Raw genomic sequence first — 18,399 nt, 5'->3', positions numbered from 1 at the left:
TTCAGTCCCTGCTCCTGCCAACCTAGCAGTTCGAAAGCACATCAAAGTGCAAGTAGATAAATAGGTACAGCTCCGGCGGGAAGGTAAACGGCGTTTCCTTGCGCTGCTCTGATTCGCCAGAAGCGGCTTAGTTATGCTGGCCACATGACCCAGAAGCTGTCTGCGGACAAACACCGACTCCCTCGGCCTATAGAGCGAGATGAGCGTGCAACCCCAGAGTCCGCCATGACTGGACTTAATGGTCAGGGGTCCCTTTACCTTTATCCTTCTCTTTAAAAAGGTTTTATCTTGTTTAATTTGTTCCTTTCCATGCCTGAGAACATTCAGTCCTACTATACATACAGAGGATGAGCATGAGGGTGAGGAAAGAGATGGGATTCAGTTATATGCAGGAATAACCTAGTTTTTGTTCGCGCTTTCTGTACAATTAAAAACCTTAATAAATTGCTAATCACGAATTGAACCAAAAAGAATCGGCCATGGAACCATGACTCCCAGAACACACAAGCTAGTCTAATCTTGTTTGCCATAATTTGTAAAAATAAAAAAAAACCTATGAATTGAGGACTAAAAATATTCTTTCTGGCCTTTAAATCAAGGAACAATGCTCAACATCTGTTCATATGAAACCCAACTCATAACACCCCTGCGTGACCAAGCAACAGCACCCGGTCAGAATGTGTCTGTCAAATGGCTGCTGTGGTCACAGAGACAGGGAACAGGTTTTGACTCCTACCCCTTCAGGTGCATCGTATCACTTTTTCCTGCATGCCATTCGTTTATATTGGGGGAATGTAAATCATTGCACTTGCAGACAGTATTGAAGTGAGGGGAATCCTGCTTTCTACTCCTGGCATTACCTGTCCACAGCCACCACTGACAGGTAGACCACAAGGGAGAATAAGGTTCTGCCTTTCTCAGTTCTAAGAGTTGTGGAGGAGATGCAATTTGTTTCCAACACCTCCCCCAGCAAAAAAACCCACCCAGGAATATTGTTTGGGAAGGAGGCAAGTGTTTCCCCTCACCTTTTCAGGACCTGGAAACAAATTTGTTTTAATTTGTAGGGATACGGTTTTGAAAAGCAGGCCTGGTCTCCCCACTTTGGCAATTGCCCTTCTATCCATCCTCCCAGGCTCTCTTGACAAGGATTTTTGTTTGATTTGAATGTTTATTGTCCCTATAAAACATCAAATCCTTACAAGCATGTTAACAGCCCACTGTCATCTTCAAGTAAAACAGTGGCCTACAAAGTGCTATACAGTGGCACCTCAGGTTACATACGCTTCAGGTCACATACGCTTCAGGTTACAGACTCCGCTAACCCAGAAATAGTGCTTCAGGTTAAGAACTTTGCTTCAGGATGAGAACAGAAATCGTGCTCTGGCAGCGCGGCGGCAGCAGGAGGCCCCATTAACTAAAGTGGTGCTTCAGGTTAAGAACAGTTTCAGGTTAAGTACAGACCTCCGGAACTAATTAAGTACTTAACCCGAGGTACCACTGTATTTTAAGGAACCACACACACTGAAGTGAGATTTGGTTGCTACTTGGATTTGCTGTATCTATACTACTGAGTCTTTTAAAAGGTTTGTGGAATAAATGCTCTCATAATTTGGATTCTTGAATCATTGCTAATTGCAATATTATTTTGCAGCGTAAACTATATTCAACCCCTAAAATATAGGTGAGCGGGTGCCAAATTGTCAGGGTTAGCCATGGCACACAGTGAAACAATCATTAGAAAGAGCCATGGGCTACCAGATCAGAAAGGTAACCTTGTATGGTTGGAAAATAAGAGGGCATCCACTATGGAAATTAGACTGTGTTGCCATCAAGCTTCCTAAATCATATCAAAAACTATGCGTTGGTTCCTTGTATTCTTAAACATAACTTTGAGTATCAGTATACAAGTACCATCCTGTGAGAATGGCACCAGGAATTTGCAGCGCCCCTGCATCAGAGTAGAGGTGATCCCTGTGCTGGCATAGAGGATTACATTCTTCCGTGTTGTTCCGCTGTCTGCAGTTGAGTTGGCTTGTAGCAAAACCACCCCAAGGCTCTTGGGGCTTTGCTTTCCATCCTTTGGGAAGCTTGACAGCACACCTGCACCTCCTTCCTCCACTTCTTGCAGCTGCTGCCAACAAGCTTGCCTTCTTCCTCTCTTAGTTACCAGGCCCTGCTCACTTAAGGCCATTCCACACAACTCAGAAAGGTGTGCAGGATTTTTGGTCCAGGGCACTCACTGCTGACATCAAGACAGGGAGGTGTTTTTTAAAAAGCCACCCCTGAGCTTTCTTGCATCCTCTGAAGGAATCCTGACTGGCCTGGCTAATCGGTAGCCTTTAAATGCTGCCTCCCACCTGCTGTGCGACCAGGGAACATGTGTCATTTGGTTGGCAGCAGTGGACCAGAGTTCCCCTTCCAGCTTTTGCTCCAGACCACCCCTACGTGGCTTACTTGTCCAGTCTCCAGTTTGGACACCGGTAACGCTGCATAAGGGACACAGGTGGCGCTGTGGGTTAAACCACAGAGCCTAGGACTTGCCGATCAGAAGGTCGGCAGTTTGAATCCCCGCGACGGGGTGAGCTCCCGTTGCTCGGTCCCTGCTCCTGCCAACCTAGCAGTTCGAAAGCACGTCAAAGTGCAAGTAGATAAATAGGTACCGCTCTGGCAGGAAGGTAAATGGCGTTTCCGTGCGCTGCTCTGGTTTGCCAGAAGCGGCTTAGTCATGCTGGCCACATGACCTGGAAGCTGTACGCTGGCTCCCTCGGCCAATAAAGCGAGATGAGCGCCGCAATCCCAGAGTCATCTGCGATTGGCCCTAATGGTCAGGGGTACCTTTACCTTTACCTTAACGCTGCATAAGCCAGGAGTCGAGAGGGAGGCTTTGGTGTCCCCTGGTGACAAAGTGCGAGCAGTTTTCCGAACTATCCCAAACAATGCTCTGCTTGTTTACTATTCAAAAATAAGAGGATGTCTGACCCTTCTTCCCTTTTCCGACATGTGAGAGAGTAGCAGTGAAGGAAGGTAAAAGGGGGCGCATGAGATGGCAGCAGGTTGAGGGAAACATCAGTTGTATGGAGCATTCTTGCAACTCCATGTATGTGGATGGGTCAGATACCGAGAGCATCAGAATGCAGTGTTAGAAACTGGGATAAAAAAAGCTAGGAGCATAATAATAATAATAATAATAATAATAATAATAATAATAATATACCCTGCCCATCTGCCTGAATTTCCCCAGCCACTCTGGGCGGCCCCCAATTGAGTGTTAAAAACAATACAGCATTAAATATTAAAAACTTCCCTAAACAGGGCTGCCTTCAGATGTTTTTTAAAAATAGGATAGCTGCTTATTTCCTTGACATCTGATGGGAGGGCGTTCCACAGGGTAGGAGCCACTACCAAGAAGGCCCTCTGTCTGGTTCCCTGTAACCTCACTTCTTGCAATGAGGGAATCGCCAGAAGGCCCTCGGCGCTGGATCTCAGTGTCCGGGCTGAACGATGGGGGTGGAGATGCTCCTTCAGGTATACAGGACCGAGGCCGTTTAGGGCTATAAAGGTCAGCACCAACACTTTGAATTGTGCTCAGAAATGTGCTGGGAGCCAATGCAGATCTCTCAGGACTGGTGTTATATGGTCCCGGCTGGGATCCTGGGACCTGGGTTGTGGGCACCAAAACAGAATGTCTAGTTGCCATTTGGGGGTGGGGGTGGGTCGGCAACACTTTTTATTTATTATTTTGATAAGCATGAACTAATACGCAATTCACATAAGAGTCACATTGTTACTCTCACATTTTTAGCAGAAATTGTTAATACATAAGTGTAATTTGGTGTTTACAGTAAAAATATTGGCACCATACTTCAGTGTTCAAAACACCCTACTCTCTATTGTTAAACTTCTTAACATATTGTCTGTTATACAGTGGTTTCGCTCCTTCCTCCTGGGCCGTGTTCAGAAAGTGGTGGTGGGGGATGAGTGTTCAGACCCTTGGGCCCTCACTTGTGGGGTGCCTCAGGGTTCCGTCCTCTCCCCCATGCTTTTTAACATCTATATGAAGCCACTGGGAGAGATCATCAGGGGGTTTGGACTGGGTGTCCATCAACATGCAGATGATACCCAGCTCTACCTCTCTTTCAAATCAGAACCAGTGAAGGCGGTGAAGGTCCTGTGTGAGTGCCTGGAGGCGGTTGGAGGGTGGATGGCGGCTAATGGATTGAAGTTGAATCCTGACAAGACAGAAGTACTGTTTTTGGGGGACAGGGGGGCGGGCTGGTGTGGAGGACTCCCTGGTCCTGAATAGGGTAACTGTGCCCCTGAAGGACCAGGTGCGTAGCCTGGGAGTCATTTTGGACTCACAGCTGTCCATGGAGGCGCAGGTCAATTCTATATCCAGGGCAGCTGTCTACCAACTCCATCTGGTACGCAGGCTGAGACCCTACCTGCCCACGGACTGTCTCACCAGACTGGTGCATGCTCTAGTTATCTTCCGCTTGGACTACTGCAATGCGCTCTACGTGGGGCTACCTTTGAAGGTGACTCGGAAACTACAGCTAATCCAGAATGCGGCAGCTAGACTGGTGACTGGGGGCGGCCGCCGAGACCACATAACACCGGTCTTGAAAGACCTACATTGGCTCCCAGTACGTTTCCGAGCACAATTCAAAGTGCTGGTGCTGACCTTTAAAGCCCTAAACGGCCTCGGCCCAGTATACCTGAAGGAGCGTCTCCACCCCCATCGTTCTGCCCGGACGCTGAGGTCCAGCGCCGAGGGCCTTCTGGCGGTTCCCTCATTGCGAGAAGCAAAGCTACAGGGAACCAGGCAGAGGGCCTTCTCGGTAGTGGCGCCCGCCCTGTGGAACGCCCTCCCATCAGATGTCAAAACAATAAACAACTACCTGACATTCAGAAGACATCTTAAGGCAGCCCTGTTCAGGGAAGTTTTTAATGTATGATATTTTAGTGTTTTTTGGTTTCTATGGAAGCCACCCAGGGTGGCTGGGGAAACCCAGCCAGATGGGCGGGGTACAAATAATAAATTATTATTATTATTATTATTATTATTATTATTATTATTATTACTATTATTATTATTACTATTATTATTATTATTAACATGTACTTGGAGGCTTCAAAGTACATACATTTCAGTAATCCTTGAGTGTCAGCCAGGCACAAAAAATGGAACCCAGAGTTTTAGAGGTGCTCGCGAATGGAGAATCTTTAGGCGCAAAGTGCGCCTGGCACCCTGCTAATTTCAAACCCTGTCTGGGAGGCAGGAAGCCTGGTTGGGCAAGTGGGGTTGGTTGGCTGGCATCCGCCTGTCTCAAGAGATAATGGAAGAGTGCGTCTTTGGGGGTGAAGTCAAACCATCAGAATTACAGCGCCTGCTGTGGCTGTAGAGACCAATGTGGGAGAGACAAGTTTTGTTGCGGCTGGAGCAGATGAAGACGTCCAGTTGTGCTTCTGCAGATGCACCATGGCATTTCTTCCTTTTGCGCTCCTCCCAGCTGTCATTGCTCCTCCTCCTGTGGATACATGACCTGACAGATGGTCTCTAGGTGTTGCGGTCGTCTGCAAGGGATTCCCACGCGGCGGTGTTAATGTTGTCGGCTTTCATGTCATGTTTGCAGACATCTTTGTAACACAGTTGGCCTTCCAACGGGCCAGCTGATTGAAGCCAGCTCCCCAAGGAACTTAACCTTGGGGATCATGCCATCTTCCATTCTGTGGACATGGCCAAGCCACCATAGACATTGCTGAGTCAAAACATATTTGGAGCAAGGTGTTTGTCGATTTGTGACTATAATTTTAAACCTCTTATGAACCTCCGAGCTGCTGATTTGCAAAAGGAATGTCACCAGCTGCATGTTTTGTGTGGAAACCAGTTTATTATTTAAGTGTAAAATAGGAGCTTAACTGTTCCTCAGGATACACGTTTTGCTATCAGTCCAAATTTCATGCCAAGTTCTTTTGCTCACTTGTAATGATAGATAGTTGGGTTTTGCACCAATACCTTAAAAAGCAACAATTTGAATATAATGTCAAGCATAGACTCATGTTTTGATCTCTGAAGGTGGAAATTCAGCTGAAGGGGAGATTTAAAGCTGAGAAGCGATGGGTGGGGAAAGTATTTAGTGCCCCTCCCCTTACCTAGTGTCAGTCTGCTCCATATTGCTCTCTCTCAATGTTGCTTTTCCTTTTTGTTTTTCCAAAAAAATTTATTAGTTTTCACAACATTATAAACAAACAAACACATAAGACAAACAAACAAAAATCATAGCCTTATTAAAAATTACACTTATTAACATTGTTAAGTGACTTCCTTGCTTCCCCTTGGTTGAATTTCATTGTATGTCCTTTTAACGATTTTCCAAATCACAGTTCTTATAAAATTTAACTTAAACATTAACATCCTTAGATCTTCACATTATGAAATTAAACATATTAATTCATCAATTAACATAAATAAAATCCTAAGCCAATTAAGTATCTGCAAGCTGTTTTCAGTTAATTTAACTTAACATATTTAACTAAAAAATCATTAAATTTAATCCAGTCTTCCTGATACTCCTCCTCCTTCTGCTTGTGGACTCTTCCGGTTAGGTCGGCTAGCTCCGAAAAATCCATCATCTTCATCTGCCATTCTTCTATTGTTGGTAATTCTTGGGTTTTCCACTTTTTAGCTAATAAAATACGAGCAGCAGTTGTGGCATACAAAAATAATTTAACATCTTTCTTGGGCAATTCCAAACCTGTTATTCCAAGAAGAAAGGCCTCTGGTTTCTTTATAAATGTATATTTCAACATTTTTTTCAATTCATTATAAATCTTTTCCCAGAAGTCTTTCACCTTGGGACAGGTCCACCACATATGATAAAAGGTTCCTTCCTTTTCTTTACATTTCCAACATAGATTATCACAGTTATGGTATATCTTTGCTAATTTTACAACGTTGCTTTTCCAGAAGGTTTGGCAGAGGGTTTTGGGATTTGCTTACCCCCATTGTGCATATGACGCCAGCTTGCTGCCTTGATTTGGCGCTAAAGTGGCTGTAGTTAAAACAGTTCTAAAACTTGCAGTGTACCTAGAAGGGAGGACATCAGTGAACGCTTTCCCACACGTTGCTGGTAGAATTCACCATAGCAAATTCTTCTGAAAATGGAGATAATATCCTTAGAGATAATCCTGTGCAAAGAGTATTTCACATTCAAATTGTTGACTGACAGTTGGTGTTCCAGCTGATGATTTTTCTGGGGAGATCAAATTGATTCATTTGCGCTCTGTGAGCAGTTTCATACATTTTCATTAACACAATTTCTCTGTGTTATTCCTCTTAGACAATCTGCTTCATCTTGACTCGTCATCATTCCGGGATAGTGGTGTCTGCGGGGCTCTTTGCTGACATTGACATGGTAGAGAAGATTTAAAATTGGGTAACTGGTCCTCTTCAGATAGATTAGAACTAAAACTTTTATCTTCTTCGTTGAGTTTGAAACTCGTTTTTAACTTTTTGTTGTTTTGGCGGTGGTGGGTCTTGTTTCAGCTGATGTTCACAAGGAAAAGAGTCACGTGATGTATGAAGGCAAACACATACACTTTTCTGAGGTTGACAATAAGCCGTTGTGCTCGTACAGCCCCAAACTGTGCAAGCAGAGGCGACTTAACGGCTACGCCTTCTGTATCAGGCACGTTCTGGAGGATAAGACTGCTCCCTTCAAGCAATGTGAATATGTGGCCAAGTACAATAGCCAACGCTGCACCAACCCCATCCCCAAATCTGAGGACCGTAGGTAAGTAATGGGCGCACAGTTTTGAAAACAGCAGCCACAATCTCAGTGGTGGCCTGAAGCATGGTTTGGAGGCACATGATAGAAGCTCTCCAGGTCAACATCTGGTCAACAGTTTGAATGGGGGACCACTTGGATCCCCCCTCACTGCCTCATTTTATGACCTTGGGTGGCATACAGTTAAGTTGTTGTGTGTGCAGAATAAGGTCCACTCTCACAGTGAGACTTTCCCCCTCCCCCCCCAATCTTTGAAGCATTGAGAAAAACCCAGAATAGTTTTAAGGGATGCACTGGGGAATAAGGGGGAAAGGGAGTCCCATTGCATGTTCAGACCCTGTTCATATATCTTGAAACCCACCCCCTGTTTCTAAATTATCCTTCACCCTATGATCCCAGCCAATCAGGGATCACATGCGAATTTGATAATTTCGTGCTGTGCCATAATCAGATGTGTTTACATGGCAACATCACTGAGGGCAATTGACCATATTGTTCTTGCTAAGGAGGATGGAAAGGAATATGTCCCTTGTTGCTAAGACAACTAGATCAGGGCACTTCGGTGTTTGGTGTGCCGGATGTTGAAAGTGAGCAAGTACCACATCTCCACTAGTTGTGCAGAAGAGAGAATTAAGTGTTCTTTGAAGTGCTTGGATATTACCCGATGAAATCTTTGAAAACAGGGCCTCTCTGTAGAGCAGGCACCCCCAAACTTGGTCCTCCATATGTTTTGGGACTACAACTCCCATCATCCCTAGCTAACAGGACCAGTGGTCAGGGATGATGGGAGTTGTAGTCCCAAAACATCTGGAGGGCCGAGTTTGGGGATGCCTGATGTAGACTATCTGTGGGGTGAAACTATAGCGCAGCTCTTCATATCTCATTGCCCCTTATGAATAGGAGCAGAATAAATTATGCAGACTGAGGCAATATTTGCCCAGTTGTTCCATTTGCATAACTTGTGAGGCAGAGTACCACAAGTTTTCACAGTGAGCCAACATTAATAAAAGTGACTTCGGAAATCACTGGAGAAATGCTGTCTGCTGAGCACACAGTGGTTTCTGTAGACACCTGGCAGCAGTTCTTCTAAGATGACATTGCTGGCTGTCAAAATGAAGGAATTTTGCTCCCAAGTAGAATTCCAGCCTTGCCTTCCTAGGGCTGTATCCAGGTGTGGCCCTCTAGTGATGGAAGTGCTCTCTGGTTCCATGGATAAAATGGAAGGAAATGATTTTCACTGTTTCCTCTTTTATCCAGCAGCCCTCTGTGCCACCTCCTATGCTGTTTCAAAGCAGCCCCCCCCCCCCCGCTATATTTTTCTGTTCAGATTATTCTTTAGTTAGCAGCGAATACTTTGGGCTTTGAATTAGCATAATTTGCCAGTTTTTCTGGGGAGGCTGATGCGATAGGCAGTAGGAATGCTTTGTTGTGGCTCACAAGATGAAGTGTATAACTTTCTAACATGTGTGTTTTGGGAAGGCAAGGGAAGTTAACTAGGTGTGAAGCATCATGTCACAACATTGGAAAATGGAGGACAGCAAGAAGAAAGCAGCATAAGCGTATCAGTTTAACACATTAAAGAAGCAGACTGTGGACTTATTCATAACTGGAGGTGTATAAAAAGACGGTGTTTTTCCCTTCAGAGTTATTTTTCCTTAAGATTTGTGATTGAAGTGGGGGCTTCCTACTCAAAAGGATTCAAAGGATTTTGAAAAGGATTCAAAAGAAACACAGTATTAAAGAAATGAATTATATCTGTAAGCCAGAACCCTAAATTCTGAAATTGGGAAATCTGAATTCTGCAAGTCCCCAGTTAGCGTCAGTATTAAGCTGTTTTTAATATTGAACTTTAAATTGCACCTTCTGCTGAAAATTGGAATGAGGTGAAGACAATGACAAATCTGTTCATTTATTCAAAAAGATTTATATACCGCTTAATTGACCCCAATCTCCAAGTGGTGTACTTAAAACAATATAAAATGTATATTTAAACTACCAATAAAATAAAATGTTAAAAATAAATTGACGTAAAATGTATTGAGGCATATATAAAAATCAGTATTTTTCTCAAGGAGTATGCACAATAAAATTACATATTAAAAATATGTTTGGGGGCATGCTTGCCTAACCCAAAAAAGTTTTTAGTGGGTGCTGAAAGCAGCACAGCTAATATACTGGCCTAATATTAATGTGTTTCCCCATTAAGTGTTCCACTGTGATGATTATAACGACAACCCACCCTCCATCCAAGGCTGGCTGGAGTGTACAGGTTATCTACTTTTTATCTTCTCAACAGCTGTGTGTGGAAGCTTAGGCTGAAAGAGGGTAGCCCAAAGACACCCAGTGCGTTTCATAGCTGAGTGAGGATTTAAACCCTGGTCCTCCTGTTCCCAAGTCCAATATTTCCAGGTTTAAAATTGTTTGCCTCAAGCCAAAGAACATATTCCCTCTTTGCTCTTTGACTTCTCGAAGAAAAAAACCACCCACTCTTGTTCTTTGTTAAACCATTTTCTATCACTTGGGCTACTAATAAAATTTCTGCTTTGCATCCTTTTCGAGCATAAGATTGAAGTGTTAGGGATGCAAGCTTTTCACAGAAACGTGTAGAACCTAACACAGTTATTTTTATTAGGGTAAGAAAAGAGATCGCCTTGAAAGATATCTGCTGTGCTTTTATGTCACAGTTTTTCCATATATGGACTCCACTGAAATGCAGACTGTAATTCTGCAAATGTTCTGATGTGCAGTTCAATTGGAAGTACATTGTATCTATAGTTATAATATAGATAATGTAATATGCAGTTCAAATAATATCTTTATATTTGAAAGTTTATAATTGGCTATGAGATATTCATTTAAATGTTCTCCATTGAGGTTTCTCACAAAAAAAATATACTTATGCCATTTAAGCTACTTTCTCATGAATTCTAGTTTCTAGTTTCACCATGCTTAAGAGCTGGCGAGGAGGAAATAATTCTGATGGTCTTGCTTCTCAAAGGTACTGCAACAGTCACCTGCAGGTACTTGGCTTTTTACCGAAAAAGGAGAGGAAGAAAAAGAATGACCCCGTCGAGGAGGTAAAAGTTCGGCACCAGATGGATTCTGTGGCCTTCAGCCTGACAGTTCCTCCACTGGCCTTGAAGATGCCCAATGGACTGGACGGGATGTCCCTCTCTCCACCGGGTGCCAGGCTTCCTCTCCACTACTTGGAAGCAGAACTGGAAGACCCCTTTGCTTTCAACGAGGAAGACGAAGATCTCAAGAAAGGGGCAACGGTGAAGAAGAAGCTGCAGAGCAAATTAGCCCAGAACCGGCAGCGCCAGAGAGAAACAGAGATTCTGAAAGTTCGCCAAGAGCACTTTAGCCCTCTTCCTGCACCTTTGCAGCAGCAGCAGCAGCAGCAGCAGCAGCAGCAGCAGCAGCAGCAGCAGCAGCACTCCCATCTCTCGCCATTACCAACTTCTCTAAAGCCAGCAGGGCTACAGCAGGGCTTAGTCTGCAAGTCACCTCAACCTCAGAACACCAGCCTACCAGTGCAGGGAGTGGCTCCCACCACGTACACTATAGCACAAGCCAGGCAGCTGTCTAACAAAAGGCCGCTGCCTCCCCTGCACCCTACTAGGGCTCCTGGCCCAGACCCGCCCGGGGTGGACAGGATCCTTATGAAAGCCACAGCCTTCTCTCCGCACTCATCCTGTATGAGCCGGCTACAGAGACTGGTGAAACTGTGCACTCAGAAACAGCAGCTGGATGCTGATCTGTTTCCGCATTTAGGTAAGTGGAGAATTAATGGTACCCGAACGTTCTGATCATTCGGTCCAGTAAATTTGCCGTAGATTGGTAACAGTGCGCAAGTGAAGTACTTGAGTAAACTGTATCCTTGTGAGTGTGTGCTTTTTAATGCAGAAGGGCAAACTAGGCCATGGGCAGGTGTTTCTGCATCCTGCCTCATAGCTAAGTCCCGTAAAATTCAGCTCGTTACTACTACTAAAATCACATGGTTTGCCATTTTGTTTTCAAGGCAGTTCTAAGCACACACAAAAAGGGAGCATGGCTATAAGTCTAGAGGACCAGTTCTAGCTTTTGTCATGTACATAAACCAGGAATTTAGGATATTCAGATTGTTGCTATGGTACAAACATTGGTGGTTAGGCAATCCGAAGTAGCAGAAAGTGTAATGGGAATTATGGATATATAACAGAGCCTAGGACTTGCTGATCAGAAGGTCGGCAGTTCAAATCCCCGCAACGGGGTGAGCTCCCGTTGCTCGGTCCCTGCTCCTGCCAACCTAGCAGTTTGAAAGCACCTCAAAGTGCCAGTAGATAAATAGGTACTGCTCTGGCGGGAAGGTAAACGGCGTTTCTGTGTGCTGCTCTGGTTCGCCAGAAGTGGCTTAGTCATGCTGGCCACATGACCTGGAAGCTGTATGCCGGCTCCCTCGGCCAGTAAAGCGAGATGAGCGACGCAGCCCCAGAGTCGTCCGCGACTGGACCTAACGGTCAGGGGTCCCTTTACCTAACTGACAAAAAATGATGAAGCACCAATGTGTTGCCTTCTTCCTTATACGGACCCCTCCATCCAGATTATCTTCATATGCTTGACTGTTCACTGACCTATGGCCAGAAATTAGCCTAGAGCACATTACTCTTTTCCACCTCAGATGTGGACCTTTGATCCCCATGCCCCACAGTGGCTGAGTATGTCTGTGCTAGTAAGCCTGACCACAGAAGACCAGGACTTAGTGCCAGGGGAAGAAGGGGCATAGCTAGACTTGCAGGGCAGTGGTGATTAAGAATCATAGGGTTGGAAGGCTCATCTAGTCCAACCCCCTGCAATGCAGGAATCTCAGCTAAAGCATCCAAGACAGATGTCCATCCAACCTCTGTATAAAAACCTCCAAGCAAGGAGAGTCCACAACCTCCCGAGGGAGACCATTCCACTGTTGAACAGCTCTTACCGCCAGAAACTTCTTCCTGATGTTTAGTCGGAATCTCTTTTCTTGTAACTTGAATCCATGGGTTCAGGTCTTACCCTCCAGAGCAGGAGAAAGCAAGCTTGCTACATTTTCCATGTGACAGCCATTTAGGCACATGTGAGAAAAACAACCCTACATGTGGCCATATAGCCTTGATGGGGTGGGGTGAGATGGCAGCTGTTTGGGAAACTTCCATAGGCGTGGTACATCTCTTTTTGTTCTAATTCATACACTTATAATGAGGTTCCCGTTTATGATGAGGCCCTCTGTTGTGCTATCACAACAGTGATTTTCACTACTTTATTTGTTTGCTTCCTTCCATGCTTTTCCAGGGTTGGACTGGTCAGAAGACAGTGGAGAAGAATTGGAAGAACTGGAACAAACCTCGCCATACCAGGTTGCATGGTCTATTCGGGAAGCCCTCAGATATGACAGGAATGAGTAAGTGCATACAACTCAGAACAGAAGACTGAGTAATTAAGTGCAGAATATGAAATAATACAGAGATCAGGCTGTTTTTTAAACTGTTACCTGTAGGTGAGGGTAGGTACAGTGGAAGAGAGAGTATTCAAGAGACTTGGGTTTGTATCCCCAAAGCTTTCTGTCTGTAAGCAGGATGGAGGTCTACTTCTGTCACTTGACTTCACCGTCCTCCCCTGAACACCCTCCAAAATCTTCACTGGAGCATTGGGGGCCCTCTGGCGCAGGTTTTGGGGGTACACAGTGGGTTGCAGGTGAGATGAGAGGGTGGTGAAGCCCCGTGGCATAAGAGGAAGTTCATTCGTGCACTGAATTTTTACTCCAAACATTTTAGAAATGGCTGGTGGACTTTGTCCGTTGAAGCTGAAAAAAAGATATGTATAATGTAGAAACAGAGGCCTGAATCAGAATAACAAAACTTAATCAGTGATCTTGTCCTCGGTGGAGGTGTTTTATAGTCCATTCTTAGGAGCAGCTACCATGGCAAAGAAACAGAGGATTGGTCACAAGAACTGCTGTGTTGCATGGTACAGTGGTACAGTGGTACCTCGGGTTAAATACTTAATTCGTTCCGGAGGTCTGTTCTTAACCTGAAACTGTTCTTAACCTGAAGCACCACTATAGCTTGGGGCCTCCTGCTGCTGCCGTGCCACCAGAGCACGATTTCTGTTCTCATCCTGAAGCAAAGTTCTTAACCTAAAGCACTATTTCTGGGTTAGCGGAGTCTGTAACCTGAAGCATATGTAACCTGAGGTACCACTGTATTTCACTAGTATGGCCATTGCACCACAACAACAGTTTATTCATAGTGGGTGGGGGGTACTGTTTCATTTATTTTCTATATTTCCCATCAGTTCTGTAATTCTTAAGGTATATTTACAATAATTACAATTTTATAGTGACAATAAAAAAACGCAAGTGCTTAGATCCTATTCTCCCATCAGCAGAACTTTGTTTACAGGATGCTCCTGCTGGTGTGAGGAAGGGGGAGTCAGTTTTCTTCCCCTTGACTCCCTCCCCCTGAGAATTTGCTCCAGAGGGAGGGGAAACCCTTTGGAAAAGCATGAAAAGTGGTGCTCAAGCTCCATATATGGAGGGACAACTCCGGATCCAAGTCAAAATTAATGACAAATTCAGTAAAACACCCCAGTTAAATCGTGAAGGGCAGAAGCAGCAAAAAAATAAGACGGTAAAACTTTTCAAACAGTAGAAGCCTGAGAAAATAGAAGAACATTAGCGTGGACTCTAGTGTCGGCTAGATTGTCAGAGGGGATATTTTCATAAAAGGGGTGCCGCAGCCTTCTCCCTAGTTGCCAGCCAATGTATGTGTGGGGAAACCATCCAAAAAATGAATGCAGAGCTCAGGGAGGTTGACGTGGAAACAGACATTTCTTCAGGTACTCGGGACTTGCGCTGTACAGACAAGATAGCAGTAGTGCAAGTTTGCGGAATGATGACGTTGGGTTTTGAGTGCCAGCCACTTGATCACCTGCTTTTCCCTCCCCACGCAATCTCACAGGCCAGATGATGACGCTGACGCCAGCGGCAGGAGCTCCCGCATTTCCCAACTTTGCACTTACTTTCAGCAGAAATACAAGCACCTCTGCCGCCTGGAGCGGGCAGAATCTCGCCAGAGGAAATGCCAACATACATTCCGGAAAGCCTTGCTGCGGGCAGCCAGCCGAGAGCCGGAGTGCGCTGGGCAGCTGCTACGAGAGCTCCGAAGAGCTTCGTGTACTCGGAACAGGTGAGGGACCACACACACCTGGCAGTACGGCACGCACATTATATCCCAGCCTTCTCCGTTTTTTGGTGCTAATCTTCTTGGGTGTCCTTTTGTTTCAGCACAAGCCAAGTGAAGCAGAGGGACGTGTCACCGTGTAGAGGGACAACAAAGGACGAACCATGCACCAACAAGGCTCTTCCGTTCACTAAACATTGTTTTCAACGTATCTTTTTCACTGTGTTCCTGTTCCTGTTGTGGGCTAAAAACGTAATACAGTCGTACCTTGGTTGTTGAACGTAATCCGTTCTTGGAGTCCATTCGACTCCCGGAACGGTTCGAAAACCAAGGCACAGCTTCCGATTGGCTGCAGGAGCTTCCTGCACTCAAAGCGGAAGACGCGGAAGCCACGTCCAACGTCCGGCTTCCGAAAAATGTTCGCAAACCAGAACACTCACTTTTATGGCGTTTGGGAGCCAAAACGTCAGAGTACCAAGGTGTTTGACAACCAAGGTACGACTGTAATTAATTCTGGCCACCTCCCATTTCCAACGAGTATTTCTGGGGGCACTCCTGCTAGCTTCTTGGCCTGGTTCTTCATTTCAAGCTAGCAACTTATGGGAGAGACTTGGTAAATCCATTCTTAAGCCTGTGCAGTTGTGTCAGCTCTGAAGCAGCAGAGAGACCCTGAAACAAAGGTAGAATCCAGGGGCCTAGCCAGCCTTTGAATCTGTCCTCACTTCGAATCCCTGGCATCAGGTCAGAATTGTTTGGTTAGGGCTACGGTACACCTTCAGGGTGGAGGAACAAACAGCTTTCTAGAAATGTCCCTGCACTAGACACATGCACCTGGCATTGCCCTGTGTGAGGTTGGTTTGTCAGTTTCCGCAGAAAGTCTGAATTATCTTACAGCTTAAATTGCTATAAAGGTTTCAGCAGGGTGTGAAATCTGCACTGTGAGGTAGTACAATGACCTAGAATGAATAAGAGATGAAAGACCTATAATTCTGCGGTATCGACAGAAGAGGCAGAGATCAGGGGAAATGAAAGTCCTTACGTTAGAAGCCCTTACAATGAGCACGAGTACGTGAAATTGCAGGAGGAAAGAAAGGAAAGTTTCCAATTGCTGCAAGCTCGGAATTTTAATGAGTTTTCTCTTTCTCACTCCTCCCTCAACTTCAAAATTCACTTGCAGCTTTCCCCCCTGCCCCTTCCTAATTGCAACTTTAGCCTTAATTTTAAGGTTCCTCAGTCTAAGGCATTGAGGAAGAACTGAGAATTATAAAGGGATCAATGAAAGGACTTTTGTAGATACGACAAGCGCAGAGCGTTTGAAAGAAAAGTGCCATGCAGAATATTGACTATGCTTTCAAGTGCTGGTCTTGGTATGGCTGTTTGCAGACCAGAGTTGGCGAGTTCTGTGAGTTAGTCCACTGACATATCTTATCTTGCAGCCTCTGTGGGATTGGGCACCACAAAAGGCCACTGAGCTCACAGGCAGGAAGCTCCATTTGTAATGAGCCAGCACTGCCACAAGGAGGCAGCGTAGGCCCTTGCTTGAGCTGCCATAGAGATAATTCACCAGTGCGCCTCTCCTAAATCACTGCCCCCTGTTTATCCCCTAGGTATGATGCTCCCTGTATACCTGCAATAATGATCATTCCCTTGACCACATTGGCTCCATTCAGGCGTTGCTCTCATTAAGCCATGCCTTTAGTTCCACACCCAACATCGTATCTTCTTTCTCCCAGTTGTGCTTGGTTGTGTGAGAAGAAAAAACAATGCAGAAGTTTCTGTTCATGGCGAGTAGAGGTTTCTCCATGTTCAGGACACCTGATTGTGCTGCTGACCAGAACATGCAGAACCCCTACGTGGAAGCAGGGACTTGTGCATTGGCCTTCCTCATCGCAAAGTTGCAGGCAGCTGTTGAAAGAAAAATTTGCAGCATCAGAAGTAGGGCCGAAAGCTCAGCCTTGCTCTCCACTCTCCCCCCTCCTGCCCTGTGTGAGTGACTAGGGCTGTGGCTACTTCTTAAAGAGTTGAAGGAGAACCAGGAACTTTGCAGCTGCTACTGGGCTACAATGGCCACCATTCCTGAACACTGGCCATTCTAGAATTTCAACAATGTAAGGCTGTAGGTGCCCAACCAATGCCTTCAGTCAGCCTTTCTCAACGTAGGGTCTACAGATGTTATTGGACTAGCTAGGTATGATGGGAGTTGTAGTCCAACAACATCTGGGGACCCAAGGTTGAGAAAGGCTGCCTTAAGCAGAATTTTAAGCGTGTCCCTCAATGGTGGGAACGATGGTGGTAAATAAATACAGGGAGAAAGCAAGTGAAGTGGCTATCTCAGGAAATTGCATCATGTAAACTTGGATGATGAAGGAACGTGCCTACTGCTGATTTAGGGAGGGGAGGAATAGATGAGAGAGAGACTAAAAATGCATTGAGTTTATATATCTCTTCTGAACAAAATAATTTTGAATCAGGACTCACTGTATTGACTTCCCCTGTGCGTCATCTGTCAAGAAGGCAGGAAGAAATTTACAATTTTTATGTGCTCTCATATGTGGATGACAGAAATCCTCTTTTTAATATTTGTGTATGGATTCTCATTAGTTGGTTAGAAAGCAAATCTATTGATTGCATTGTCCCAAAAATCACAGTATTGATTAAGAATCTCCAGGAAACAAGACACACAAACTCATTAGCAAAATAGCTGCTTCCATAAACCCATCTTAATAAATTATAAAATCATTAGTAATTCTGCTTGATGGCAGTTTGTGTGTGTGTGTGTGTGTGTGTGTTGGCTTTTTTGCTTTTAACTGTTGACTTCGCATCTTTTGTAGCTGCAGCGTGAATGGCATTTAAGGAATTGCTCCAAAGTGAAATAGTGGTTGGGAATATTATTCAAGGTTCGGTATCTTTCTCTCTCTCTCTGTAAATCATGCAGTCTCCTGCCCCTCCTTTGTGTGTTATTCCTGACTACAGAGAAACCCAGATATCCTCTTGAACCGGTCCCAGCAGCTTTTCTCAAGCTGCACAGCCAAGTTTGCAGACGGACAGCAATGCTCTGTGCCAGTTTTTGACATTACGCACCAGACCCCCCTGTGTGAAGAACACGCCAAAAAAATGGTAAGTATATTTGCTAGTCAGAATACTTGAAGAACAGCGGCAGCAGTATTTCCAGCAAGCCGGGGAATGACATCAGCATGCAGCTTTCACTTCTGGCCCCTTCAGAAAGCTGTAAGGTGAGCTCTGATGATAACCAAAGAAAAATGCTATATCAGCAGCCTTTCTTTGACTGAACTCATCTAAAGGATTATGGGGAAATGTTTCAAAGATCCTCCTTCGCTCATCCTATGCAAGCTTATGCGGAACAGAGTCTCCCTGAATTTAACAGTCCCAGTTAAGGGTGCATAGGATCGCATTTA

The 18,399-nt window shown here is 45.0% G+C and overlaps 1 protein-coding gene across 2 annotated transcripts in view; it reads left to right on the top strand.

The window, feature by feature from the left end:
* Nucleotides 1–18,399, top strand: part of INO80D (INO80 complex subunit D) — a 40,037-nt gene that overhangs the window by 9,223 nt on the left and 12,415 nt on the right. Inside the window, exons 2-8 of one of the 2 annotated variants that reach the window (XM_028702141.2) lie at nt 7,341–7,415; nt 7,547–7,793; nt 10,786–11,561; nt 13,095–13,203; nt 14,762–14,989; nt 15,088–15,191; nt 17,967–18,100. In XM_028702141.2, coding sequence (XP_028557974.2) covers nt 7,576–7,793; nt 10,786–11,561; nt 13,095–13,203; nt 14,762–14,989; nt 15,088–15,191; nt 17,967–18,100 — 1,569 coding nt within the window. In that variant the 5' untranslated portion in view covers nt 7,341–7,415; nt 7,547–7,575. Of the gene's footprint in view, nt 1–7,340; nt 7,437–7,546; nt 7,794–10,785; nt 11,562–13,094; nt 13,204–14,761; nt 14,990–15,087; nt 15,192–17,966; nt 18,101–18,399 lie in introns of both variants that reach the window. The other variant, XM_028702133.2, reaches the window with a different exon arrangement.

The sequence above is a fragment of the Podarcis muralis genome, chromosome 1, assembly GCF_964188315.1.
Source record: "Podarcis muralis chromosome 1, rPodMur119.hap1.1, whole genome shotgun sequence".
NCBI lineage: Eukaryota > Metazoa > Chordata > Lepidosauria > Squamata > Lacertidae > Podarcis > Podarcis muralis.
Note: the sequence above shows the minus strand (reverse complement) of the source record. Positions and strands in the feature narration are given on the sequence as shown.